Source organism: Pezoporus wallicus, unplaced genomic scaffold (genome assembly GCF_028554395.1).
Source record: "Pezoporus wallicus isolate ANWC-B61680 ecotype Strahan unplaced genomic scaffold, APGP_CSIRO_Pwel_v1 contig_7545, whole genome shotgun sequence".
NCBI classification, from domain to species: Eukaryota; Metazoa; Chordata; class Aves; order Psittaciformes; family Psittacidae; genus Pezoporus; species Pezoporus wallicus.
Window position 1 is genome coordinate 1,529,380 of NW_026642398.1, and position 25,943 is coordinate 1,555,322.

The 25,943-nt window shown below is 45.6% G+C and overlaps 1 protein-coding gene across 2 annotated transcripts in view; it reads right to left on the bottom strand.

Annotated features, from left to right (window-relative positions):
* Positions 1-10,207: 10,207 nt before the first annotated feature.
* DENND3 (DENN domain containing 3) overlaps positions 10,208-25,943 on the bottom strand; it is a 38,711-nt gene continuing 22,975 nt past the window's right edge. For both annotated transcript variants that reach the window (XM_057429713.1, XM_057429714.1), the window contains 13 exons: positions 24,719-24,822; positions 23,726-23,907; positions 22,014-22,535; positions 20,193-20,455; positions 19,677-19,847; positions 18,719-18,848; positions 18,179-18,286; positions 16,889-17,028; positions 14,991-15,151; positions 13,146-13,279; positions 12,198-12,313; positions 11,944-12,081; positions 10,208-10,807 (listed from right to left, as the gene is read on the bottom strand). In XM_057429713.1, coding sequence (XP_057285696.1) covers positions 10,607-10,807; positions 11,944-12,081; positions 12,198-12,313; positions 13,146-13,279; positions 14,991-15,151; positions 16,889-17,028; positions 18,179-18,286; positions 18,719-18,848; positions 19,677-19,847; positions 20,193-20,455; positions 22,014-22,535; positions 23,726-23,907; positions 24,719-24,822 — 2,370 coding nt within the window. In that variant the 3' untranslated portion in view covers positions 10,208-10,606. The remainder of the gene's footprint in view (positions 10,808-11,943; positions 12,082-12,197; positions 12,314-13,145; positions 13,280-14,990; positions 15,152-16,888; positions 17,029-18,178; positions 18,287-18,718; positions 18,849-19,676; positions 19,848-20,192; positions 20,456-22,013; positions 22,536-23,725; positions 23,908-24,718; positions 24,823-25,943) is intronic.

The window sequence follows — 25,943 nt, forward strand, 5'->3', positions numbered from 1 at the left end:
TGACATCTCGATCCATTTCTTTCCATGAGCATGATAGTATCGGTCTGACAGCGACAGTTGTTTAATATTCATTTTAGACTTCATGGGGTTTATTAGTGCAATGACAAAGAATGGGTTTCTTTGCTGTTATTTTCAAGCAAAACAAAAGCAATTACTGCAGTTTCTAAGAAACTGCTGTGAATTCTTTAGTCACACTGTTAACAACAGCTCCCAGGTCTGCTGCTTGTCAAGAGAGGGTGATGCTGAGTGCTTGATGTCAGCTGTAGACTGAAGGAGCAGCAGCGGGGAGAGGTGATCAGCACTCACAGGTTCTTATCACAAGTGCTGCATATTATGAATGTCATTGGAATATGCTGTGACAATGTTTAGCTGGGGGGTTTGTGCGCTGGTGAACTTGGCATTTAAACCTGATCATCTCTGGAGGAAGCTGCCACGGAGAAAGGGCATCTCTGGGGTCAGTTTCATGGGAGAGGGCATGTGGATTCTCTTTCATAGGGAAAGGAAGTCACTGCTTAATTGCACTTTGATCCTTTAACCTCCTGGCTGGGAGCGCAGCAGCCAAGGTAAAGGCACGGTGTCAGTACAAGGTAAACCCAAGGCCTACCTCCGTCACGTTATGGCATAGTCTGGGTGTATCAAAATCTGTATGAGAAACAGCTTTTAGGCCTTAAAATTCAGTCCATGTGTTGCTGTTCACATCCTTGTGTTGGAGGAGTCTTAGGCTCTTCAGAGCTGCTGTCCCAATGTCATCAGCGCAACCTTCGCGTCCCCTTCCTTGATTCAGGACATAGCTGCAGTGCAAAGACCTTTGTTCTGTGAAGAGCTTGAAAAAGTTGTGCAAATCTGGTTCAAAATAGCTCTTGGATCCCCAGCAGGGTGCCCCAGTCCATGGGCAGCCACAGCTTAGTGATCCAGCAGCCATCTAAAGCAACTTCAGAAACCAAACTTCCATTTGTTGTCTTCTGAGCAGTGTTTGTGATGCTGTTTTTACTCATTCCCACACGGTCCCATGGGCTGCACTTAATCCATGTGCTAAACAGACAAATCACAGCTCGTTGTAAGCCTTCTGCTGCCTCAGACTTCTCATACTGCACTGCTTCAACAGGCTTGTGTAGGTGATGCTGCAGTAGAGTCATCCCTTTCACACAGAAAAGCAGTTTTTAACAGATTACTTGAATTGTCAGTGGATTGAAGAGCCGTGTGGTTGAAGTTAGAGCTCAGTCTTGGCCAACATCATTGACATGGATGCCTGGTAGCATCCATGGCTTTCTTAGCTGAAGGCTTTCGGTGCTGATGTCCTGTTCTGTCACAGAGGACAATGTTGGTTTTAGGCTGGTGCAGTCACCCAGCACTGAAGTACACATAATCCTCCAGGATTTAGGGGTTGTTTGGTTTTCCAAGTATCTTGAGGAAGTCTTTTTTGTCTTTAAGGTGACTGTTTTCTATGTAGAACACATACTGTGACCTGTGTTCAGACAGGGGAGTGATACTACTGAAGAACATGAGACCTGGAAGAAATCAGTTGTGAGAAACACTTCAACTGAACTTCTGCCGTGAACTTGATCATCTCAGTTGCATTTAATATATATCCTGGTGATGTTCATATAGAACAGGTTGCGATTCACCCTATAACTGGCATTAGTGTAAAACACACACTGAGTTAGACATCTTTAAGTGGCTTTAATACTTTATATTTGAAGCTCCTTGAAGATTCTGCTTTTGTTGCAGTGAGCACTGTCAAATCCTCCCTGTTTTAACCTCTGTTTCTGGTTCTTCTACAGTTTAAACCTCTGCATCTTCTGACCAGTGCCAGCCTTACCCTTTTCCCCAGCGAGTTTCATGGAGCAGCGTGGTTTCCAATCACCATTTACTCCACATGGCACCTTCCTCAGCCAGGATTTCCTTCCCAGCACCATTGAGCTGACCAAGGTCTTGCTGCAGAGGGGAAGCTGAAGCTCCCTCTCTTTCCACACCCAGCAGAGGGACAGTGAAACCGTTTGGGGGTGAGCTCACACACGTTTATTCAGCTGTCTCAGCCAGGGGAAGGATGTTTCCAACCCAGAGGTTCTCAATCAGAGGTAGGGCCAGCTTTGTCCCAGCCAGCATTTGGCATTGCCTCATGGCTAAGAAGTGGATGTTAATCCTTGTTTGTGGGGCAGTTTAATTGCTGTTTGTAACAGAATACATGGATGCACGCTGCTGTGGAGCAGGAAGCTCTGCTTCACCCCCCTGTAAGGCTGAAGGAAATCATTATTCATTGTAAACATGCTGAAGCATTTGTATTGCCAGAAGAAGGAGCCAAAGTGTCTCCTCCTGTCCCATGGCCATGGAACCACCACACTGCCTGCACTGTGTCTGCCAGGGAGGCCTCCAGAGAGCCTCCCCAACAATGTTCTGCTTGAATTTGAGTTCTCTTCCTATCCCCAGCACTTCTCAGGTAGAGTGGGCCATGATTTAGTTCTTCCTGTGTCCCTTACCTTGTCTTTTGATACCAAAATCATTCATTTTTTGGTCATGATCAAAAGGTATAAAGTAGGATTTTATCTGTTTGTTGCAGAAGTTGTGGGAAGAGAGATTTGAAGTGGCTTTTATTTATTCCTGGGGACAATAAGCATCACTTTTAGTTTGTATTACTGTAGAATCACATTGATCCCACGTGCTCCATCCCTTTACTGCAGTAGGCTCTCAAGGTTTGGTGGCTTCATTCTGTGTTGCTCTGTGCTGTCAACAGCTTTAACACATTCTGCTGCAGTGCTGGTGATGCACAACATGAGACACCATCAGTGCTCGGATTCTCAAGTGCTGGGAGCACTAAGCTGCACATCAGAGGTAGATACTTCACATGAGAGCAGAGAAGCTCAGACTTCAACCCCTCAGCAAAGCATAGCATGGATTTGCACTGGTGGGTTATTGCAGGAGTCCAGTGGGATCTGTGCTGGTTGTGGATGGCAATTTCAGGCTCCAGAGCAATAATTTCTTAGGAATGTTTCTCTTCCTGCTGGTTAGGTGGCTTTCAAAGAGATTTATTACCTGAATAGCCTTTTAATGACATGGATCTGGTGGTTTGCTAGTGCTGAAATGAGCATTTATGGAAGGATGTGGGTTGTTCGTCATCAGAAAGGAGGAAGGCAGTAAATCCAATGGAGGTTCGTGCTTCTTGAAACACACCCTGTCCTTTCCTCTTTCACTTGAGCCTTTATGGACTAAGATATTCCCAGTGTGGTGGGCTGGGAAGGAGGTAGCTGCAAGTTCAGCCTCTGGGGTTTGTAACCAGTGCTGATGCTGGAACCCGAACCCTGTGATGATGATGTGTGAGGTTTTCCACAGAAGCATGGAAGTGAGGGCTGAGGCTTCCTCATTCCTCTCCCATCTGATCTGAACCCCTCAGCACGTGGAACGACAGCAGCAGAAACAGTGATTGGTGCCAGGTACCTCATTAAAACCTCAGTTCCATCATTAGATGCATCCATCCATCATCAGCTCATGATGAGCTGGGTCCTCCTCCAGCATCCATCACTACAGCAGTGGGATGTTGTGGCCATGTGGGTTGAGGTTCCGTTTATGAGTAAGGTGGGGAGGAGCACAGAGTGTTCCTGGGCAGGAGGGGAATTCAGGGCTCAGGATTCATTCATTTCTGGTAGTCAGTCATGGTCTCAATGATGTAACCAGGTTGCTGCCACTCCACTGCTCCGTCCTTGCAATGAGTTGCAGTTCAACCACTGAGGGTTGGTTGGGGTTTTAAGGTGTGTGTGTATCTGGGTGTAGGTACCTTTACATACACACTGCTCTGGCCAAAATACCTTCAGTGCTCGTGTGCTCATCACTGTCCTCACCATGTTCTGAACTGAGTTCCTTCAGGTTTTCCTCATCCCATTCTGATGCGAGACGAGCTCAGCTCTAAATACGTATCCTATCTAAGCAACTCAACTCCTGCATGGTATCCAAGCACATGTAGCAGCTTCAGCACCTGGACTGTCTATTTGTGGAAGAGTTTCTTTGCAGCTGGTTTGTCCTTGTTTCCTTTGTAAAAGGCCAAATAAATGTAACAAACACCAAATGTTGCACAGGAAAACGTTAGTGACGACTGTGTAGGAGAAATAACCAAATTGTGTTTTTCTTTGCAGAGTCTTTATGGGGCCAGAGCCTCCTCTGCCTCTTTTGTTCTTCCTTAAACGACGAAGCTGAACGTTTGTAAAGTCCAAACTGGTCATTTTGTGGTGCTACACAAAGGTCTCTGTTTCTCGTGTTGCAGCCAGAAGGAGCCATGGGGATGAGCTGCAGAACCTCAGCTGGAGCTTGGACACTTAGGAGATGGTGTTAGATGGGAACAAAAAGGGTCAGTTGCCTTTTCATGATGTGATCTGCTCATGGGCTCTTCCAGGTTTCCCTGTAAGTTAAATTGAGACCGTGTCCTGCAGAACCAGTTCTGTTTGGTTCCTCACCCCTGTGGCTCTCACAGGTTCAACATCACATTCCCTAAGCCCAGGGAGCACAATGGACCTCGAGTGGTACCTAGAGGGACAAGAGCATCTGCTACAATGAAGAGGCTTCTGATGCCCTCTAGACTGCTAAAACTTGAGCAAACCCCAGGACATGGCTCCATTTGCCATGCTCTGATGCATTTGTTACTTAAATTAAGCTGAAATCTGGACTTCAACATCCACTGGGATGGTTCAGCCCAACGAGGCATCACCTTATTTGCACCTGCTCAGTCCTCAGTGGTACCCAAATTGCCATAAATACCTCCAAAAAAACAAGACTTCTTACTCAACCAATTGGCAGCTCCAAATCTGATTGATCATCACTTCTGCTGTTACACAGACACCAAACCCTTCGGGTAGCCCAGTGACCAGCTCCTTTGAAATGCCTCCTGTTCATAGCAAGCTGCATTTTAGGCATCTCATAGCGGGGAAATGAACTAAAAAAGGCTTAAAAAAAAAAAAGATTAAAAAAAAGAAGAGAATATTTAGTTCCTTTGAGAACTGGCCATATGACAACTACTGTTTTATCAACTTATTAAGTTGGGGCACTATACTAGCTCTTGCTGAGTTTAGCAATGTTTATAAGCATGTGTTAAACACATACTGTTGTTTTCCGAGGAAAAAGGGATAAAGCAAAGTAATGTCACAGATGAATGTTTGAGTGCGTTGAGGGCATCAATGTATGGGTGATGTTGCTTTTGACACTGTTGAGCTTATTTTCTGTTTGGAAGTGAAGAGAGGAAGGCGATTTGTTGCATGAGAACTGGGTTATTGTGTTCTGCACTTTCTGTTCTTTGGGTTTTTTGTATACTCTCGACTTGGTTTATTCATGTCTGCATAGAGAGGAGGAATCGATGTAGAACCGTTCTGCTCCACACACGCATTGTGTTCGCTCCCTTGTTCTGGAGTTCGATCTTAATAAACATTTCAGTAAGAGCTGGTGGCTCCTGGCCCTGTGCTGGAGGTGAGGAGGGAGCCGGTGCCCCTCCTGGGTGTGAACTGACGTGGGTGTCACAGTTCACAAACCCTGCAGAAGCTCACCCCAGAGTGGAGTAAAGGAGGGAGTAAAGAGGGAGTTAAGGGACAGAGATGGCCCTGACATCCCTGTGTTCTCCTGGCACAAGTGAAGTGCAGGGTTTGGGTTGGAAGGGACCGTAAAGCTCATCCAGTTGGGCAGGGACACCTTCCACTAGAGCAGCTTGCTCCAAGCCCCCGTGTCCAGCCTGGCCTTGAACACTGGGATAGGGCAGTCCCTGCATCCCTCAGGGTCTGCAGCAGCCACAGGGGCATTGCTCCCATCCTGAGGGCATGGCTGGCATCTGGTCCCCATGGACACCATGAGCCCTCAGCACTGGAAGGGGCTGTAAGAGCGCCTGTTGCCAAGGGCTGCTGTGAGGTGTTTACAGAGGAAACCCAATGGCTGCTCGTCCCACCTCTGCATGGCTGCTGCTGCTCTGCTGAGCACCCCAATGCGCTGTGTCCCACAGGATCAGACCCCCTGCACACCCTGCATGGCTGTGCCCATGCAGGCAGCACTCCCAGACCCGCTCCCCATCAGCTCCAGCCTGGCTGCACAGCGCACGCATGAGCCCAGAGCTCACCAGGGACATGGGATGTGCCTGCGGGGGCTTTCATCCATGTCCATCCCCGGCTCATCTCCATGTTCATCCCTTGTCCACCACCTGAACGATGGTGAGAGCACAAACACTATCGAGCTGGGGTCCCACGCACGGGGCCGCTCTTCACACCCCAAAAAGGGGCAGGGAGCAAGCACACAGCAGGGAACCAGCCCTGGAGGGACACAGCCATGGTGCACCAGGACAGGGCCCCAATACTGCAGCCAAGGGCAGCGTTTGGCTCCTTTTGTGGCCCTGGGAGCTGCAGTGGTGCCAAGCAGCATTGATTTGTTCTGGCACCCAGGGTGGCACAAAGGGGACGTGTGCTGAGGCACTGGGGTAAGGCACCTTTGGGGAAGAGGCAGACATGGGGGGCAATCCATAGGTCACGTCCTGCTCTGTCCTCTGCCCCCAAGCAGCAGCTGGGACCCACATCAGCGCGACACAGCTGGAAACCGAGGCAGAAACAGCAACTGAGGGAAGTGATTCCTGGAGGGGTGAGGATGGGGTTTGCTTCATCCCCTCTGAAGAGCTGGCAGCAACAGGCAGATTCAATCTGTGCTGGAGGAGAAGGGGCCTTGGCCTGTGCATACACCCACAGCAGCCCATGGGGGCCGGGTGGAGGCAGGGGAAGGGGCTGTTTCCTACCTCCATACACAGCCTCGCTTCCCGAGCAGCTCCTGGCTGCAGCTGGGTTATTCCTGGCATCAAACAAACGCTGCCATCCCTTGGTCTGAGGCACAGAACAGCTCCAGTGGGAAGGGACCCATAAGGACCATGGAGCCCAAATCCCCTGCCCCTCACAGGGCTACCTAAAACTGAACCGTGCAGCACAGAGAATCAACCACATGCTCCTTCACTTCTGACTCGGTGCTGTGACCACGTCCCCGGGGAGCCTGTTCCAGCGACCGACCCCCTCCATGAAGAAGCTTTTCCTGATGTCCCATCTGCACTTCCCCTGTTCCAGCTCCATCCCATTTCCTGCGTCCCATCGCTGGTCACCAGAGAGATCAGCGCCTCCCTCCAGTGCCCCCCTTGAGGAAGGTGTAGGCAGTGATGGGGTCACCCTCAGCTGCCCCTCACAAGTCTTTGCCCTCGAGGCCTTTCTCGGGACACCCCTTTATGGTCTGATGTCCTCCTGCTATTGAGGTGACAGCTGCACACACAGGGCTCCACGTGGGGCTCCCCTGGCTCAGTGAACTCCCACAACAGCATCGGCTTTATTCGCCTTCCCCTTCATCCTTACGCAGAGGCTCTCGACCTTCTCATCACCAATGGGAGCGTCACACAACACAACCCCTGCCTTACACCCAGAGCAGCTCCCTGCTGGCTGCAGGGGCTCTGGTTGGGCCTCGTGTAAACCTCGGGTCCTGTTCACATGCAGCCTGCAACCATGGTCTGAGAGAGACAACCTCAGACAGAATCATAGAATCACAGAATGGTTTGGGTTGGAAAGGACCTTGAGATCATCCGGTTCCAACCCCCTGCCATGGGCAGGGACACCTCACACTAAACCATGTCACCCAAGGCTCTGGCCAGCCTGGCCTTGAACACTGCCAGGGATGGAGCATTCACAGCTTCCTTGGGCAACCCATTCCAGTGCCTCTTTACTGTAAAGTTCTTCCTTATATCCAATCTAAACTTCCCCTGTTTAAGTTTTAACCCGTTACCCCTTGTGCTATCACTACAGTCCCTAATGAAGAGTCCCTCCCCAGCATCCCTATAGGCCCCCTTCAGATACTGGAAGCTGCTCTGAGGTCTCCACGCAGCCTTCTCTTCTCCAGGCTGAACAGCCCCAACTTTCTCAGCCTGTCTTCATACAGGAGGTGCTCCAGTCCCCTGATCATCCTCGTGGCCTCCTCTGGACTTGTTCCAACAGTTCCATGTCCTTTATATGCTGAGGACACCAGAACTGCACACAATACTCCAGGTGAGGTCTCACAAGAGCAGAGCAGAGGGGCAGGATCACCTCCTTTGACCTGCTGGTCATGTTCCTTTGGATGCAGCCCAGGATACGGCTGGCTTTCTGGGCTGCGAGTGAAAACCTTCAGAGCTTAAACCCTCCCCACTGCAGCCTTGTTTGAGCCCCAACAAAGCTGCTTTGTAACAAAAGGCCTCAATAGTTTTACCCCATCCAAGTGCCAGTTTCCAGCATCCTGAGCTGCAGGAGACCTTCCCATGGGCCAGCACAGCCCCATGCAAAGCATTGCATGGGCACAACCACAATGGCCTCAAAGAGCTCACCCCAGGGTGAAACAACAGAGAGATGAGAACATGGAAGTCACAAGTATCATCAGGATCAGCCCCCAGAGGACTTGGAGCAGAGGAGCAATGAGGACCACAGGGAATCTGTGCATCCCTTCCCCTGCACCTTCCCATCATCAAGGTGGAACTGGAACCTGACCCAAACCCCACTGCGCTGTTCCTGCAGGTTCGTCTCCATAGCTCTAACCTGAAGCAAAGCTGCAATGTGTGAGCACGTACCTGAGGCTCCAGGAGGGACAAACCACTGCTCCTCACACCAGCTGGGTTGGAATTGCTGGTCCTCCTGCCCCAGGGATGGGTTAGTGTTGAGGGATGTTTGTATCTCATGGTCTGGTCTGATGTGGTGAAAGACTTCCCCTATCCCCTGGTGTTCAACAGCTGGTGCTAAAGAAAGCAGCGTTTTATAAAGGAGGCAACACTCGATGAATGATGGACTCATAGAATAGGGAAGGGACCTTAAAGCTCATCCAGTTCCAACCCCTGCCACAGGCAGGGACACCTTCCACTAGAGCAGCTTGCTCCAAGCCCCTGTGTCCAACCTGGCCTTGAACACTGCCAGGGATGGGGCAGCCACAGCTTCTTTGGGCACCCTGTGCCAGCGCCTCAGCACCCTCACAGGCAAAGGCTTGTGCCCAAGATCACATTCCTATTCAACACATTCCTTTTGAGTCTGTTAATGGCCATAAACATGGCCATTTTCAGCTCTGTCACCTCCCGTTTCCACCAGCTGGGTACAAACCCATGGAGAAGCAAACCCAGGTCTAAAGGCTGTCAGGAATGAAGGACACACCAGGCAGTGGCAGGTTGGTGGCACTGGGGTCACCTGCAGCAAGTGACACTCCTGCACAGCGCTTGTGTGTGTGTGAATGATTCCATGTCACCAGGGAGGAAATGAGGAACCTGGAAGCCACAGCCAGGAGGATAAATCACCAGCAGAAGCTGGTTTTAGAAAGGAGAATGTGTAGAGAGAAAGGAAACGGGCAACTGCTCTCCACAGCACACAGAGAGGGTGGGATTAGGGCTAAAAATCATCATTCCTGGATCAACAGGATCGACATTCCTTGAGTGACAAAGGAACAGAGGACAGAGAAGACAGGTCAATGTAGTGTTTAATGTCCTTACATTGACAATAAAACAACTAGAGATATAAAACTTCAGTTATCATCCTATGATAAAACCTTTCATCAGTACATTGGAAGAGTTAAGACTTCACACAGTAGTTCCAGTAGTTTACACTTGTATTGGGCCTGCACTGGTCCATCTCCACCGACAGGAGCAGCCCATTTGTTCCTTCTATTTACAGTATCTTAAATATTGTATCTCACTTTACTCAGCACTGATAACACACATACAGCTCTTCTGCATTGGTTCACTTGTAGGTAATGGTCATGAATGGAGAAAACAATGTACAGCAGGAAGTGATTTCGGGAATGCTGCTCGGAATCCTCAAGGCTGCAATGGGATGATGCTTGTTTCAGTAACTAAGGAGTAATCTGAGGACTCCATGGGTTCTACATAAAGTAGCAGCAGTTCCTCTGATGCCAGGAACTGAAGGGAGGAGTGGCAGAGGTTTCTTGGTTGCTTCCAAAAGCACGTATAATATATAATATACATGGCAATGAAATAAATAAGTGGTACAGATGAAACATCCCTAAAGCTCAGCTGCACAAACTTGCAAATGCCAAGTGCTGTGTGCTGTTCTGGAAGGAAAACCAAGTTTAAAAGGTAAAACAGCATTAGGAGCATCCCAGGGTCTTGTTTCAGCAGCAGGGAGCTTGCAGTGCTGTCAGGGAGAGCCTGTCAGTGTCTACATCTCAAATACATCACCATACACATACATACATACTCTTTTCAGTGACCATTTCCAGCTATCCCAGGCTGTAGAGGGAGTATTGAATCCCAGTTTTTAGGCATTCCATGCACTGCCCAGGAAGAGCTCCAGTGGAATTACTGAGCTGGCTTCAGTCTGGCCTCTAACCCCAACCCTTCCCAGCACCACAAGCCAAGTTTAAAGCCAAACATCCCTCTTTTCACATTTCCCTTTCTTTATCCAATGTGCAGGAGCAGCACAAGGTGTGAGGAGAGATTCTATTGCCATTTCCTACAGCAATGTAGGGACTAAACTAACTCAATAAATACAGAATAACACTGCCAACGGGTTGAAATACATGCAAAATGCTGGAGTCAACACAGCCTGAGGACTTCCCTTCTTCCAGACAGGCAGATGGAGTTGGGATAGCTTAACTACTCAGCTTTCCAAATGGCAATCTTCCCTTCTTCCCTTCCAGAGCCACTGAGGACGTATCTGTCCTCTGCTGAGCACAGGGCCCTCACCGTGTCCGCGTGCCCAACCAGCTCCTTCTCCACAGTCTTCTTCTCAGCACTGACCACATAGATCTTCCCTTTGCTTTTGCCCTGCAGCCTTGCACTGCTGCCAACCCACATCTGGAGGAGAAACAGAAACCAGGCCACAATCACTTGTACTGCTTTACTTTTCAGTCTAGGACACAGTGGAGGAGTTCTGTGTTCTACATTGATATAGTGAGGGCTGGAAAAGGGAATACTGGGAAGTTCCTGTGTACATGGTGATGTCTACATCTGTCAGATTCCTGCCCAATTTTGCCTTGGTGACTCCTTTTGCCTCTGCTTCTACACATCCAGTGCAGAGAATAAGGCAGAAGGCGTCACTTTCCCACTGTACTAACCACAATGTGCCTATACCTCGAGTGCTGGGTGTTGCAAGAGCAGAGGAAACCCAGGGAAGAGTAACTAAAACCCTAAAGAAAGGAACAGTTACCATATGAGCAGAGATGGAAACACCAGGATTCCATAGGCTGGAGGGAAGGCAGCTAAGGAGAATCACAGCGAGGTCTACAAGATCACAGAAGGGCAGAGAAGTAAATGTAGAACCACTGTTTAACACATCCCACAAGAGAGAAGTGAGGGAAACCAGCAAGAGTCCAGCTTCAGTTAAAGTACTTCTCTGTAACATGGCTGGCAGTGAACTTCTGGAACCTGCTAATACAGGAAACTGTGGCACCAGCAAGTTCAGAATGAAATCAGAGCCACAGAGAATGGGGCCAAAAATAGATAAGAAACCTGAGGCAGAGGTGCACTTCAAGCCTGTAGCAGGCAAACCCACCAATGCTTTTACTCTTTACCAGGCTGCAAGCTCATTCCCAGTAAGTGCAGTGCTGTGTAGAAGAGGAGCACGGGTGCTCCCAGGACCACAGACTTCAGGCTCCCCCTTGGACAACTGAGGCTGCTGAACTGAAAGATGAACCCTCAGGCTCAGAAGATGGATCACACAGGGAGACTGTCCACTTGTTCCTTTTGTATCTACGAGGTGGACTTCAGTGTCAGTTAAGTGGAGCGGAGTGAGGAATAAGTGGAAGAGGAAAGGAACAAAGTTCTTAAGTATCATAGAATCCCAGAGTGGTTTGGGTTGGAAGGGAACTTAAAGCTCATCTGGTTCCACTAGAAGGGACACCTTCCACTAGAGCAGGTTGCTCCAAGCCCCATCCAACCTGGTCTTTAGTAAAGAATCCCACAACATTTAAACCAGTCCAAATGTCTCTCACCTGATTTTTAACTCTTATCATACAAGTGATCTCAGAGCAGTCCTGAAGATGAATCTTTTGAGGTGGACTTGAGAAGTCTTTGGTGTTCCAAATATACAGGTCACTACTCCCTGAGTAAGACGCCCACACTTCATCTCTCTAAAGCAAGGAAAGAGACATTTAACATGAGCGCAGCTGACAGGAAGTATATTGTAGCAAGTAACTATGGCTTGTAATGCTTCCTTCAAACTCTATTAGCAGTTTAAATAGAATACCTCGAGAAAGAGCTGGAAGCAAAGGAAATAGGAGCACACATCCTTCAGGTGATGCTCAATTTTCAGCTGTAGTTGAAATTCATGTGTTGACACTACGAGTATGCAACTTCCAGTACCTTCAAGATTAAAGACAAAGAGTTAGTAACAGAAGTAACTATTTCCTCCAACTTTAGAAACTGTGGAGAAAAAAGACAAACTAGAATGAATGCATCTAACAACTGTCTTGTTTCTTAATCAGCAGTGAAATCTTTGAGGTCCTTCTGCCTGGTTTTCACCAGCACCTAGTTTTTAGGTCTGCTCTTTCTCCAAATGCTGGTTGTTGTTCTGTGGTTCTGTCAGCTTAAGAGCCCAGAAATGATGAGAGGAGAAGAAATAAACTCCTTAAAATTAGGATCTCATACTTGGGTTCTCAAGTACACAATTGTCTTCATCTGTAGAACAGAGACCAAGTGTCTGTGCTATGAAGTTAACAGGGCTGAAGTTAAACCCAGCACAGCAACACCACTGCTGCCCATAGCAGGACCAGGCACTTCCCAAGGCTTTAGCTGCTGCTCTGTTATGTTTGGATCCAGGTTCCTGTGTATGGCAGTACTGAAAATCATGGAATGGTTTGGGTTGGAAGGGACCTTAAAGCTCATCCAGTTCCAACCCCTGTCACAGGCAGGGACACTCCCACTAGAGCAGCTTGCTCCAAGCCCTTGTGTCCAACCTGGCCTTGAACACTGCCAGGGATGGGGAAGCCACAGCTTCTCTGGGCAACCTGGAGTTGCCATCTGTGAGTTTTGGAAACCTTATCTACAAAATGCTGCTTAAACAGATGATGCAGAGAATGGGGGAAGAACATCATGTACACATGACTTTGAGATCAATGCATTGTTCTGTCCAATAAAACAGTGTGTTATGAGAAGATGTACTTTATGGCTTTTACTATTTGAGGAATGAACTTACAGCACCACAGCTGGTCATTATGAAGCTTGATAGAAGTGAGATTTTGGCAGGGCAGCTGGAAGACACGGTTAACTTTCAGAGTGCTGATGTTCCAAGCAATCACTGTTCCATCTAAACTGCTTGAGTATGCATCACTGTTGGCACAGATTAAAGAGTAACAACAATAGTCCAGTGCCCATTTGGGTTCAGAACAGAGGGCATGCACAGAAGAGTTACTTGCAAAATAACCAATCGTATAGTAAGCCAAATGAATGTTCTTCATTTCAGACACCGGAAGAGTAAAGCACAGGAATGATTTCTAACAGAAACTGGACTGAAGTCCAGAAGGCTTCAAGGCCAGATGCTGGCATTATTTCAACAGTAAACTATTAGATCGGTTCAAGTCTTTCAAATAAGGTGACCAGAGTCTTGAGTGGAAGGAGCATGTCCAACCTCTGCCACCAAAGTGCCTAGGAAGGGTCTAAATTTCTCTTCTTCCCTCACTTTATTCTAAGTAGCTGGCTCTAGACAGCTGAATGTTCATTTAAGCAACCAACAGCTCTGGCTCACAGAATCACAGAATGGTTTGGAAAGGGCCTTAAGATCATTCAGTTCCAACCCCCTGACATGTGCAGGGACACCTCCCACTAAACCACATAGCCCAAGGCTTTGTCCAGCCTGGCCTTGAACACTGCCAGGGATGGAGCATTCACAATTTCTTTGGGCACCCTGGCCCAGTGCCTCAGCATCCTCACAGTGAAGAACTTCTGCCTTATGTCTAACTTGAACTTCCCCTGTTTCAGTTTGAGCCCATCACCCCTTGTCCTGTCACTACAGTCCCTAATGAAGCGTCCCTCTCCAGCATCCTTGTAGCCCCCTTCAGACACTTGAAGCTGCTCCGAGGTCTCCACGCAGCTTCTCTTCCCCAGGCTCAACAGCCCCCATGTTCTCAGCCTGTCTTCATACAGGAGGTGCTCCAGCCCTTGATCATCCTCGTGGCCTCCTCTGAACTTACTCCAGCAGCTCCATGTCCTTCTATTTCAGAAGGTTCCAAACCCTAAGCAAACCTCCCCCTAAACCCAGTTCCACCCACTGCCCCACTGGCAGAGCTATGGCTGCTGTCTGGTCTGGTCTGGTCTGGCCTGGAGTTGCTGCTCCCATGGGTAGACCACAGGTTAAGGCCTCCAGCCAACACTCTTTCCAGTGCTACCAAAAGCATTTTGCCTGGACAAAACAACAAATGTATTATTTGTTATGAAGAGGCAGGATAAATGCAGAAGCATGCTGCAAACATCCAGTTGATGATGTGCTCAAAGCAGAAGTGAAGTGTCTTTAAACTGCATCTGTATTGATTCAGCACTGGATGCTGCCAATTCCTGGCTATTCTCATCCTTGGCCAGAAAAGCGTTCCTTTATCCTCTTTGTTCCAAAGTACATAATGCTCTCTCTTCCAAAAGGAAATTCTTAGTTTACCAACTACAATATGGGAGCTACAAAACCAGGCTAAATGAAGGCTGATGTTAGCAGCATAAGCATCTCTGTTCCAAACAACACATTCCTTCTAACATCTAGGAAAAACACTCACTGATTTCCTCTTCTTCAAGCACGAGTTAACTTTTTGCCTTTGTTTCAGTCAGTGAGAGCACAATTGAATTGAATGGATTGACTGTATCATTTGGATCTTCAACTAGTCCTCTGCTCACTGACACCCAAATTCTCTAGGCTGGCTGTTCTAGCTTCATAAAATGGCTTCTACTTAACACAGGAAGATCCTCCACATGTCCATGACTCCTCTGGTGGTAGAGGCATCTTTCATATTTGCCTGTATATATATATTTAAGGAGAAAACACTGTAACTAAGCATACCTGGGTATTCCATTCTTCTTGTCCACAACGATGTCTGTAACATCGGAACGATGATCATTTAGTTGCTTATTACAGGACATACTGTGGGTGTTGATGATGTAAATATTGGAGTCTTGAGAACCAATCCACACTTGACTCTGTTCCACCATGATCATACAAGTCTGGGGAGAAAAAGCAGCATTCAATAAAATCTGGCAGATAAATCACCCTTTAATGTAACATGGAAAAGGGCTACATTAAGATGTTACAGTTTTCTGGTGATTACAGTAAGAGATCAAGGCTCAGAGCTCCAGCATTCCATCCCTTGCTCTGCTCTATAAGTAAGGAGAAAGGACTGATCTCTGCTGACTTTATCCTCCAGTAAACAGGATTAATGCCTTATCCTGGTAACTGACTCAAAGCTGGGTTTCCTGGCCCAAACAAAGTAGAAGTTACAAAGAGCATCAGGGGCCTATAGGGATTGGGGCCTACAGGGATGCTGGGGAGGGACTCTTCATTAGGGACTGTAGTGATAGGACAGGGGGTAACGGGTTAAAACTTAAACAGGGGAAGTTTAGATTGGATATAAGGAAGAAATTCCTTCCTGTGAGGGTGGTGAGGCACTGGAATGGGTTGCCCAGGGAGGTTGTGAATGCTCCATCCCTGGCAGTGTTCAAGGCCAGGTTGGACAGAGCCTTGGGTGACACTGATTTAGTGTGAGGTGTCCCTGCCCATGGCAGGGGGGTTGGAACTGGATGATCTTAAGGTCCTTTCCAACCCTAACTATTCTATGATTCTATACCACAGAAGTCATTGTGTTTCTGCCCTCTGGATTAGAAGCCACCCTAACTGATACAAACACAGCCCCTACTTCAGTTAGAAACAGTGTCTAAGAAAATACTGTCTTCTCCTTTATTGTCTCTGGAATGTCCTTTCTTTCCCTTCCGAGTCCCATCAGTTCCAAACTTTCCTTCTCTCTTCTTTCTCTTCTTTAGAATAGGTCAGTACCGGACTCTTCTCCTGAACTTCCACCTTTCCTCCATCCAGCTCTTCATTATCAGCTTTACCTCTCCCTTTTTGAATCTAGTCCACACTCATCCACAGCATCATTCCTCAGCTTTCACACTGGTGACCTATCCAGTCCCTTTTCTTGCACGTTTTTCACTCATCTGCAGTTCTAGTTCCCCTTTCATCAAGAATTATTCTTTTCAGTTGTCTTTCATAAGCAACACTTTTTAACCTGCTGGTTGAGTCATCTTCTTTTAGAGCACAGTCTCTCATGCAATATCACCCACCTGGTTTCCTTACACCTTGTCCCAGTACCCAGGTCTTCAGCAAAGATGATTTTTCATCTATTCTCAGGAATAGATGCTCATCTTCTCTTTATATTAATTTCTTACTCTTAGTGATTTAGGTAAGATGTAAGGAATAAATTCTTCTCTGCGAGGGTGCTGAGGCACTGGCACAGGGTGCCCAGAGAAGCTGTGGCTGCCCCATCCCTGGCAGTGTTCAAGGCCAGGTTGGACACAGGGGCTTGGAGCAACCTGCTCTAGTGGAAGGTGCTCCTGCCCATGGCAGAGGGTTGGAACTGGATGAGCTTTACGGTCCCTTCAACCTAAACCATTCTATGATTTGTCCTCAACTGTTTCAAATCTGCCTTCCTGCCCCAGAAACCCATTCCTACCATTAGGCCAGCAGGCCCTCCCAATATCCAATCTATCACTTCTCACCAGTGATGCTTCATTTTCTCTCCCTTCCCTTCTTCTCAAAAATGGCCATTTCTTTATCTTAACTGACGCCCAAATAACTCAAGTATCTTTCCATAGCTTTGAAGGAATGTCTGTGTTTCAGGGTCATACAGGCTTAAGCACAAAAGCACCAAGCTAAAGCAGCAAGTGCAATATGTGGACCAGTCTTACCAGTTTCGAGCGTCCCATTTTGAAGCAGTGCTGTTGAATAGACCAGGTAGATGCATCAAAGACCACTGCCTTCCCCTCACTTAAAGCACACCACAGTTTTGGATGAGCATTGCCAGGTCTTTCTGAAGGGTCAAGATGCCCTAGAAATGAAGCCGAGGAGATGAGGTAAAAGAAAAGAAACCACTTTTGGAGACAATGTGGGATGAAAACCATCTGTGCTGTGGAACTTGCATCACCAGTTCACGAATGACCCAGTTTTCACAATGAATTCGTGCATGTTCTCAACTATTTCTTGACCTCACCTCATCATTTAATCTCACATTTCCAAATTTTTCAGAGCATAGATACTCTCTTTCACTGCTGACCAAGTACTTGGCTAACTGGGAATGCAAGAAAGCTTTTAAGCCCCGAAATGCAACTAATAAATCCACTCATTTTATCTACTCCATTCCATTTAGAAGCCTCCATACCACAAAGGAGGACAAGCACCACTGAACCCCCACCACTCACACAGTGTTGCTCCTGCCCCCTTTAACTCTGGAATCCCACTAACCTTCCTCCTTTTGTCTTAAGTTGCCCAAATATTAAGAATTCCATACAAACTTACATCAGAGGACAAGTTAGGTTATGAGGTCAAGTTAGGACCTTCCAGAACTATCATGGCTGCTACCTAAATTCACACCCAATAAACAGTCCCTAACTCTTCTTCTATTTCTTCTTCCAATGCTTTTTGAATTAGTCAGATATAAATGTGCCAAGTATCATAGAAAAGTTCACAAGGAAATCAATGTTTTCTAAGGGGTGGACTTAAGTTACATGCCATGACCAGTACATCAGATCACACACTATGTACAATGAGCAGTACAGGCATGTAGGTCTGGGTGGGATTTCAAGTGTTTGATTTGGTGTTTCAATCAAATACCCCCATCAAAAAGGTCAGAAATAACACTGAATACTGATCAAAAGTGAGCATCATTCATCCATCCTGCTCAGTAAATGTGGCTGAAGTCTTAATGGGAAACTGGCACAATAAAACATAACTGCAATCTATTGTAAGGCATATACACACTGGAAGACAAATTAAGACTGCAGAAGCTAAGCCTTGGAGTATCTTAATACGGAACATTACTGTTCTTTCTTAATGATTTTCTGGTTTAGTATGCAACACACAACAAAAGAATGTCAGGATGTAACAAAATGAGGCAGTCACAATAGCAGGTGTTAGGAGATAACGTGCTTTAGAGGCTAATTAAAGCTGGCTGACATAAAGCAAGTAATACATCACTGTACCTGGTGTATAAAGCAAGACATCAATTGCCTGTGGAAATGTCTCACCAGCTGAGGGATTGATCTTGTGCTTTAATGTCTCCGAAGTTGTTTTGGGGACCATCATAGGCACTAAAATAGATGTTTAAAAGGTCACAAAGTGCACACTTGAGCTTGAAATCGATCTATAATTCTTAGGAAGTAATAATTCTGCACCATTTATTCACATCTCTCACTTTTCTTTCCCTCTATTAGCTGACCAGGAGAGCCCAAACAGCATTTGTATGCATTCTGGTAGCAGAAGTATGCAAGACACGAGCAGTCCAAACAGCCAAAACAAAACCACAGCATCCAACATGGAGACAGAAGGTTCAGATGCACAGCAGGAAGAATAAAAACAAATCCCTAAGCTTTCTATTAATGCTATTTACTAAACTACATCTGTGAAAGTGCAGTCAAACATCTTTTTATATTGCTGCAGTGTGAAAACCAGAACATAAACAGAAAGAGCTGAGACAGATTATGCAAACCCAGCAGGCTTTGTAGCCCTGCCATGTGACTGACCTTCATTCTTCATCCTGTCAAAGTAAGACAGTTTAGAGGCTGCATATATGGTTTTGGAGGACTGCAGGGCGCCAACCACTGCATCCATCAGGAGGACGTTTGTCAGTGCTTGCTGAATATACTGAGGATCCTAAAGACAAAAGTCTTACTGTAGTTAATCTGCTGCTCATCAATCTCACAAGTCTCCATGTCACACCCACGTCATGCTCAGCACAAGCACTAGATGCAGCATAATTCACGCTACTTCAGTCAAACATCACATGTTCCATCCCCAAGCAAGGTCATGGAGCAGGGTGCTAGGAGCCAGTGTTAATACATTACTCTGAATTACTACATTTTCACTAGTAAATTCAGCAGTCATGAAGAATTATGTGGTTTAAATGGAAACCCTGCTTGTATGGTCCATTTTCTGCAGGTTTCTGTGGCAGAAGCATGCATTTTTGCTCTATTTGTTGAAAGGATCTACAGTCATCACAGCACCAGCATGACAAAACTCTTTTGATACATTATATTTTGAAGCAAGGTGAGACCACTACTCCCACACTGTGAACTTCAGAAACACAGTCACAGAACTAGTGAGTAAATTAAAAGTTCCATGCCAACAGATGAGAAAAACAATGCTATATTGTTAAATGTGGTATCTTTTTTATTTCTTTTTAATTATTCCAGAAGTATTATGCCCAGAGAAGCTGTGGCTGCCCCATCCCTGGCAGTGTTCAAGGCCAGGTTGGACACAGGGGCTTGGAGCAAGCTGCTCTAGTGGAAGGTGTCCCTGCCTATGGCAGGGGGTTGGAACTGGATGAGCTTTAAGGTCTCTTCCAACCCAAACCATTCTATGATTCTGTAAGTTCATTACTTAGCTATTGTTGGCTGAAATCTCAAAGTTCTGATTGATGCTTGAATTATTTGGAACACAGACAGAAAGCACATGTTTAGTTAGAAAGTCCCATATCTATACCTTGTGATCATCTGCCATTTTCTTTCCAGCCCACATCTCTTTCACTATCAGGTACCAGAGATCACACTCAGTTTTCAGGTTAGCTTCAAAGACTTCTTTTTTAGATAATGTTTTAATCCTCAGAGTGGGTATTCTCAAAAGAAGGAAAGCCACAGTTGTGCTTTTAACATCCTGGAAAGGTATGGAAAACAGAAAACTAGGAGGATGTACCATGCAATCAAAGGTAAGGTGCAACACTACAGGGCAACTTTCTCTATTTCAATTGTCCATAACCACTGTTAAGCAGAGATGGTTTTGTGAAAATCTAAGTACTAAACATCATGCAACAAACAATAATACAGAAGTTTTTGGTCCACAGACCCAGGATTTTGTCTTACCACTTTATGTTACTGACCCCAGAGGTGTTTCCTACACTCCTTACTGAAACTTTAAGTTGAGAGATGGGTTATATTGTCGGACAGAACATGGTTTACAGCCCTAGGCATGAAAAAGAACAAGAAATTACTTGATACTCACCTCAATATCCCTGAAAGCAGCAATCTGGACATAGCCAGGACGTCCTCCCTCAGTCAGAAGGAACAAGCGCTTCTGGGTCAGAGCTATTTTCCCTACACCATAGTTAGTTTTAACTGAGGAGGATAACTTGTAGACGCATTCATTTTTATCTAGATGCTCTATTACTGTTGGTGGCAGATTCACCTCTTGAGCTTCTGCTTCAGTTTCTTTCCAGTAGTTGTAGAAATCTCGGAATGTTTCAGGGTCGATTTGTTTCTGATGACCTAAAGGAAATATTAAAACCCATTTGCTGTAAGAAACTATTATACAGATTTGCACAGGAATATAGCTTTAAAAAGAAAACAACTTCCAAAACGTGCCTCTAAAAGCAAAATGAGTAAGCAAGGCACAAAAACTATCAAGAAATAGGCCTGGAAAACAGTTAAAGGAGACAAAGCAAGATTCCTCTGCAGTTAGTGTATGCCATAGGTACGCCAGAGTACGGTGGGAGGATGCCAGATGCACCCTACTCTGTGGGGGGAGAGAGCAAGTGTTGTGCCAATCTTGCTATATTAAATCATGCCCAAAATTCAGTCAGCTAAAGGGAAAGGATTTGTGCTTCCCTAGTGAACTGACTACTTTTCATTATGACTTTCCAGCTCTTTGTCGAATGCTACTATATCCCATACCTACCAACCTGGGATAAAACATAAAGCTGTAACAGTTAGAGACTTCAGTAACAGTAATTCAAAGTCATTAATTGTTCTAAGAATTCAGGTGTTTGGACAGCAGAATCTCAAACACACATAAATTCTTGTGAGCTACGTGCTACCTCTGGCTTCAGAAAGTCTTCCTGTTTCAACCAATGTTTAACCCTTCGTGGCCACAAAATGCAAGAGGTGCCAGAGGAACCAGGCACAGAAAGAACTGAATAGTATTTCATAAAAGCACTCTCAGATTATGTTCTTCAAAATTAATCACAAGATTCGGATCTCATTCAGGAGAGAAGAAAGCTCTATCAGATATAAACGTAACTTCCCTTTTGCTATGATGACCATCGAAGAGGAATTTAACAGTAGCTACTGGAGTTCCAGATTTCAACAGAATGACAGAATGGTTTAGGTTGGAAGGGACCTTAAAGCTCATCCAGTTCCAACCTCCTGCCACTGGCAGGGACACCTTCCACTAGAGCAGCTTGCTCCAAGCCCCTGTGTCCAACCTGGCCTTGAACACTGCCAGGGATGGGGCAGCCCCAGCTTCTCTGGGCACCATCTTTTGCCAGTTTATTTTTAACAGGCTGCAACCTTGCCATGTTACCTCCTGCATTTACAATGGGTGGTTCTGGGCAACCTGCTCTAGTTGATGATGTCCCTGCTCATTGCAGGGGGGTTGGAGTAGATGACTTCTGAAGGTCCACTCCAACCCACACCATTCTACGATTCAAACACAGAGGTATTTTTCATTAGCAATCACAACAGTCCAGTATTCACTTTACTTTTAATCTAGGCCAAAGCAGAACTACATACCATCAGATAACAAAAGTACTTCACCTACACAACATGAAAAATGGTAAATTGTGTGCCCTTGATTCCTTGTCTTTATTGTGGATTCAAGACACAATATATTCCTGTATACATTATATCTACCCTCCATAATTTTCCTATTTAAATAAAACTGTCCATAACTCTCACAAATTGTGAATTTTTAGAGTTCCATAAAATCTGAGTAAACATTAAAAACAAATGGAGACAAAAAAAAAGTTATTTTGGTTCATAAAAAGAAAGGTTTGAAATTGCCATTGCACCAAGATAAATGGTCACTAAAAATGGATCTTACGCTCACCTACGGTTAGGGCATCAAATAACCGATGGATAGTGTCTATGTCTTTGACAATCCCAGATTCCTGGATCCGCTTCACAAAGTCATCCAGTTGCATGTGAGTTTTTGGCAGCTCAAAGTTTTTTACATGGTCATCTATTTTCATAACTTCTCTTTGGTTTTCCATCACTCGACTTATCAGCTTCTTCAGCTCAGGCTTGCGGTCCGCTTGCAAGCGCTCAGCAGGAGCCATGGTTTCCACTATTTTCCTTACAAGATCCGTAGGGAAAATTCTCAAGTCTGTTTTATCTAAGTTCTGAAAGTCAGAAAGTGCATTGAGTAGTTTCCCTTGCATCAAGCTAATAAGTCCCCGGAGGTAGAAGTACCGTGCTAGCAGTGCAGAGTTATCAGGTGCTAAGGTGTTTATAGCTTTGCTGAGGTGGTTATAGAAGTCTGTGTAGTAGGAGTGAACACACTGGAAGATCAGAGGAAAGTGGATTTCTGGGATTTTGAATGTACTGATTGATTTGGAGGGCATTCTCACAGCTGAAAGCAAACAAAAGGTACACTGGTCAGCGTAAGCAGTGAGTTAAAGTGCAAATATCTTCACAACCAGTGATACCATCAACAACAAAACCAATCCTCATCACAGTAACAACCAATCACATCACATGAAATTCAATCACAGTTGTGGTAGGGACACAAATATATCCATCAGAGTATTCCCTGATCTGGCAATAGCAACTTTGGAGAAGTTCAAAAAGGAAAAAATAGTAAGAAAAGATGCTGGGCTCCACCAACAAGGGCACCACCAGCAGAGATGAAGATGCCATTATCCCACTCTACTCAGCTTGTCAGGCCACACCTGGAATACTGTGTTCAGTTTTGCTCCCTGCTTTAAAATAAAAGGTGTGGAGAGGGTCCAGAGAAGGACCACAAAGACGATCCAAGGACTGGGAAGCTGTGTGAGGAAAGGCTGAGAGAGCTGGGTCTGTTCAGCCTAGAGAAAAGAAGGCTCAGGTGAGACCTTATCACCATGTTCCAGTATTTAAAGGGTGGCTACAAAGAAGACAGGCTCCCCTCTTTACAAGGAGTCACATGGAAAAGACCAGGGGTGATGGACACAAGTTACCCCTAGGGAGATTCCAACTGGACACAAGAGGGAAATTTTTCACAAGGAGAACAATCAGCCATTGGAATCATCTCCCCAGGGAAGTGGTGATTCCCCAGTGTTAGACACTTTCAAGATTGGGCTGGACACGGTACTGAGATATCTAGTCTAGGTCATGCTTTGACTATATAGGTTGAACCAGATGATCCTTGAAGTCCCCTCCAACCTCATATTCTATGTTTCTACCATTCTATGATTCCATGATAAAAAAAGGGAAAAAAACCCACCATGCAGTTCCTGTAGGCCTTGCTTTGTTTAAAAGTGCTAGGCTTATATTTAAAGGTAGTGGAGACCTGGACATAAGGTGGGTGAGGACTGAACATGGTTATGGCCTCAGGAAGCAATTCTCCAGTATCAATCCTACTGTGACAAATCAGTCTTTTGTCCTACAGTAAAACTTCCAGCAGGCTACAGACTGATTCCACAGGCATGGAGAAACACAGAGGGGTCCCAGCTCAAAATGCCTCAGCTCACCAGTTCCTCCCATCATCTGACACTGCTCCTGTGAAAATGTCACCCAAAGAGACAACAGGAAAGACCCTGTATTTGTTCATTCTTCCCTTACCAACTCCTGTTTCTAGTTTTCGAAGGGAGGATTTTCTGGTAGGGACCTCTGGCAGCGTGATCTCCTGCAGATCAGGCATACTGATCACCATCCTCCTGCTCACCACGTACTGGGGGCTGAATCGTTTCGAAGCCATTTTCTCCATAGTCAGCCTTCTTGGGGTATGAAACATCAAGTTAAATCTGAGAGAAATAAAAATAACATATAAGCAGGTTTAAAACTCGGTATACTCACATAGTTTTTCTTTTTTGTATAATAGTATTCATTTATAAATCTAGCACCAATTTACAGTTTCAGCAGCCGTGTCTGGACATGTTCATATCACCCCTTCACATCTTAATTATCACAGAATCATAGAATGGTTGGAATGAGACATGGGATCATAGAATCACAGAATGATTTGGGTTGGAAAGGACCTTAAGATCACCCAGTTCCAACCCCCTGCCACAGGCAGGGACACCTCACACTAAACCATGTCACCCAAGGCTCTGTCCAACCTGGCCTTGAACACTGACAGGGATGGAGTATTCACAACTTCCCTGGGCACCCTGTACCAGTGCCTCACCACCCTCAAAGTAAAAAAATTCTTCCTTATATCTAACCTGAATTTCCCCTGTTTCAGTTTGAACCCATCACCCCTTGTCCTGTCACTACAGTCCCTAATGAAGAGTCCCTCTCCAGCATCCTTGTAGTCCCCTTAAGACACTGGAAGCTGTTATGAGGTCTCCACGCAGCCTTCTCTTCTCCAGGCTGAACAGCCCCAATGTTCTCAGGCTGTCTTCATACAGGAGGTGCTCCAGTCCCCTGATCATCCTCATGGCCTCCTCAGGACTTGTTACAGTTCCACGTCCTTTTTATATTGAGGACACCAGCCTACCAAGTAGTCACGATCCCATTCACAGATGACCTGATCTCATACCAATAGAAAAAGGACTTTTATCACTAATATCAACAGAAGATTCAAAACAAGAATAAGGAATGGGAAAACTTTACCTGTCGTCTTCAGTCTGGGTACTCAAGTCCATTCGAGCAAAAGCATCCATCTTTCTATTCAAACGAGCTTTAAGAAAAGAGTGAAACATGTAGGTCTCTAAGACCTGTGAGACACAAACTGGTTAACTGTTGATCATTAATGACATCTTTTATTACACAACACAGTTTTATTACCATCTTCTGCTCATTTTTATTACCTTTACACAAGCAAAGCTGAGAACTTCCAATGTAGCAAGCACAAACCCAAAAGTATTTGATAGCTTCAACAACAGAACACTAACTCGGCTTCTGTTCACCTTCTGTACTCTCAGGATATATGCTTAATGGCAAACAGGATTCTCAGACTGCCCTCCAAAAGATGAAACTAAAAAAAATGAGGACTACTGAGCAAAACAGAAAGGTTTAACAGTGTATTTAACTAAGTAACTGCTAATATTGCCTGTGGTTTGGAGTAAGAAGTTTGTGGCACTCTAAACCCACACAATGCCATCAAACTGAAAAGAGAAGTGACTCATCTTTTCTTCTGGTAAACCCCAAAGTTGTTCCCTGCTGAGGTAATTTGTTGTGGTGTCATCCAGAAATCATTCCTAAAAGGTCAAATTGCCAAGTGTAAAGAGAAAGTTGAAAGCCACCATCCACTACTGCAAATGAAACAAGACGAAAGCTAGGATCTGAGGCAATACAACATGGATACTACATAAATGTCAGTTCTAGCACAGGGTTTTTTAGTTTCATTTGTAATAAACTATTCAGAAAACTGATCTGTTCAGCAAAACAAATGGAAACTTCATCACGAGACAGTGTTATTCTAATCAGTAATCCTGTCTTTGTGCTTATACAACCTCCAACGTCTACAAACTCACTGACAAGAGAGTTGTACCTTTGAATGCTACCATGCAAAACTTACTTTGATTAATGATGTATCCCAGAAGTTTTCTTAAAGTACCTTAGTTACCTTGAAAAAACACAAAACCACCCCCAAAACCCACTGACCAGACATCAGTGTACTGCTGTCATGTGTTTAAACAGCAAATGAGAAAGATTCATAAGTACTGGAGGTCCTCTGAAATGAATGGAAGTATTTCACAAGTAAATAGGTCATTCTTACTCAAGATGCCTCTTACCAATCCATTTGCAACATACCCTGTAAAAGAGCATTCAAGTTTGTGCTTTTAACGATTTCTCCAGCAGATGGCATATTCCGGTGGCAATTCTATGCGCAGGA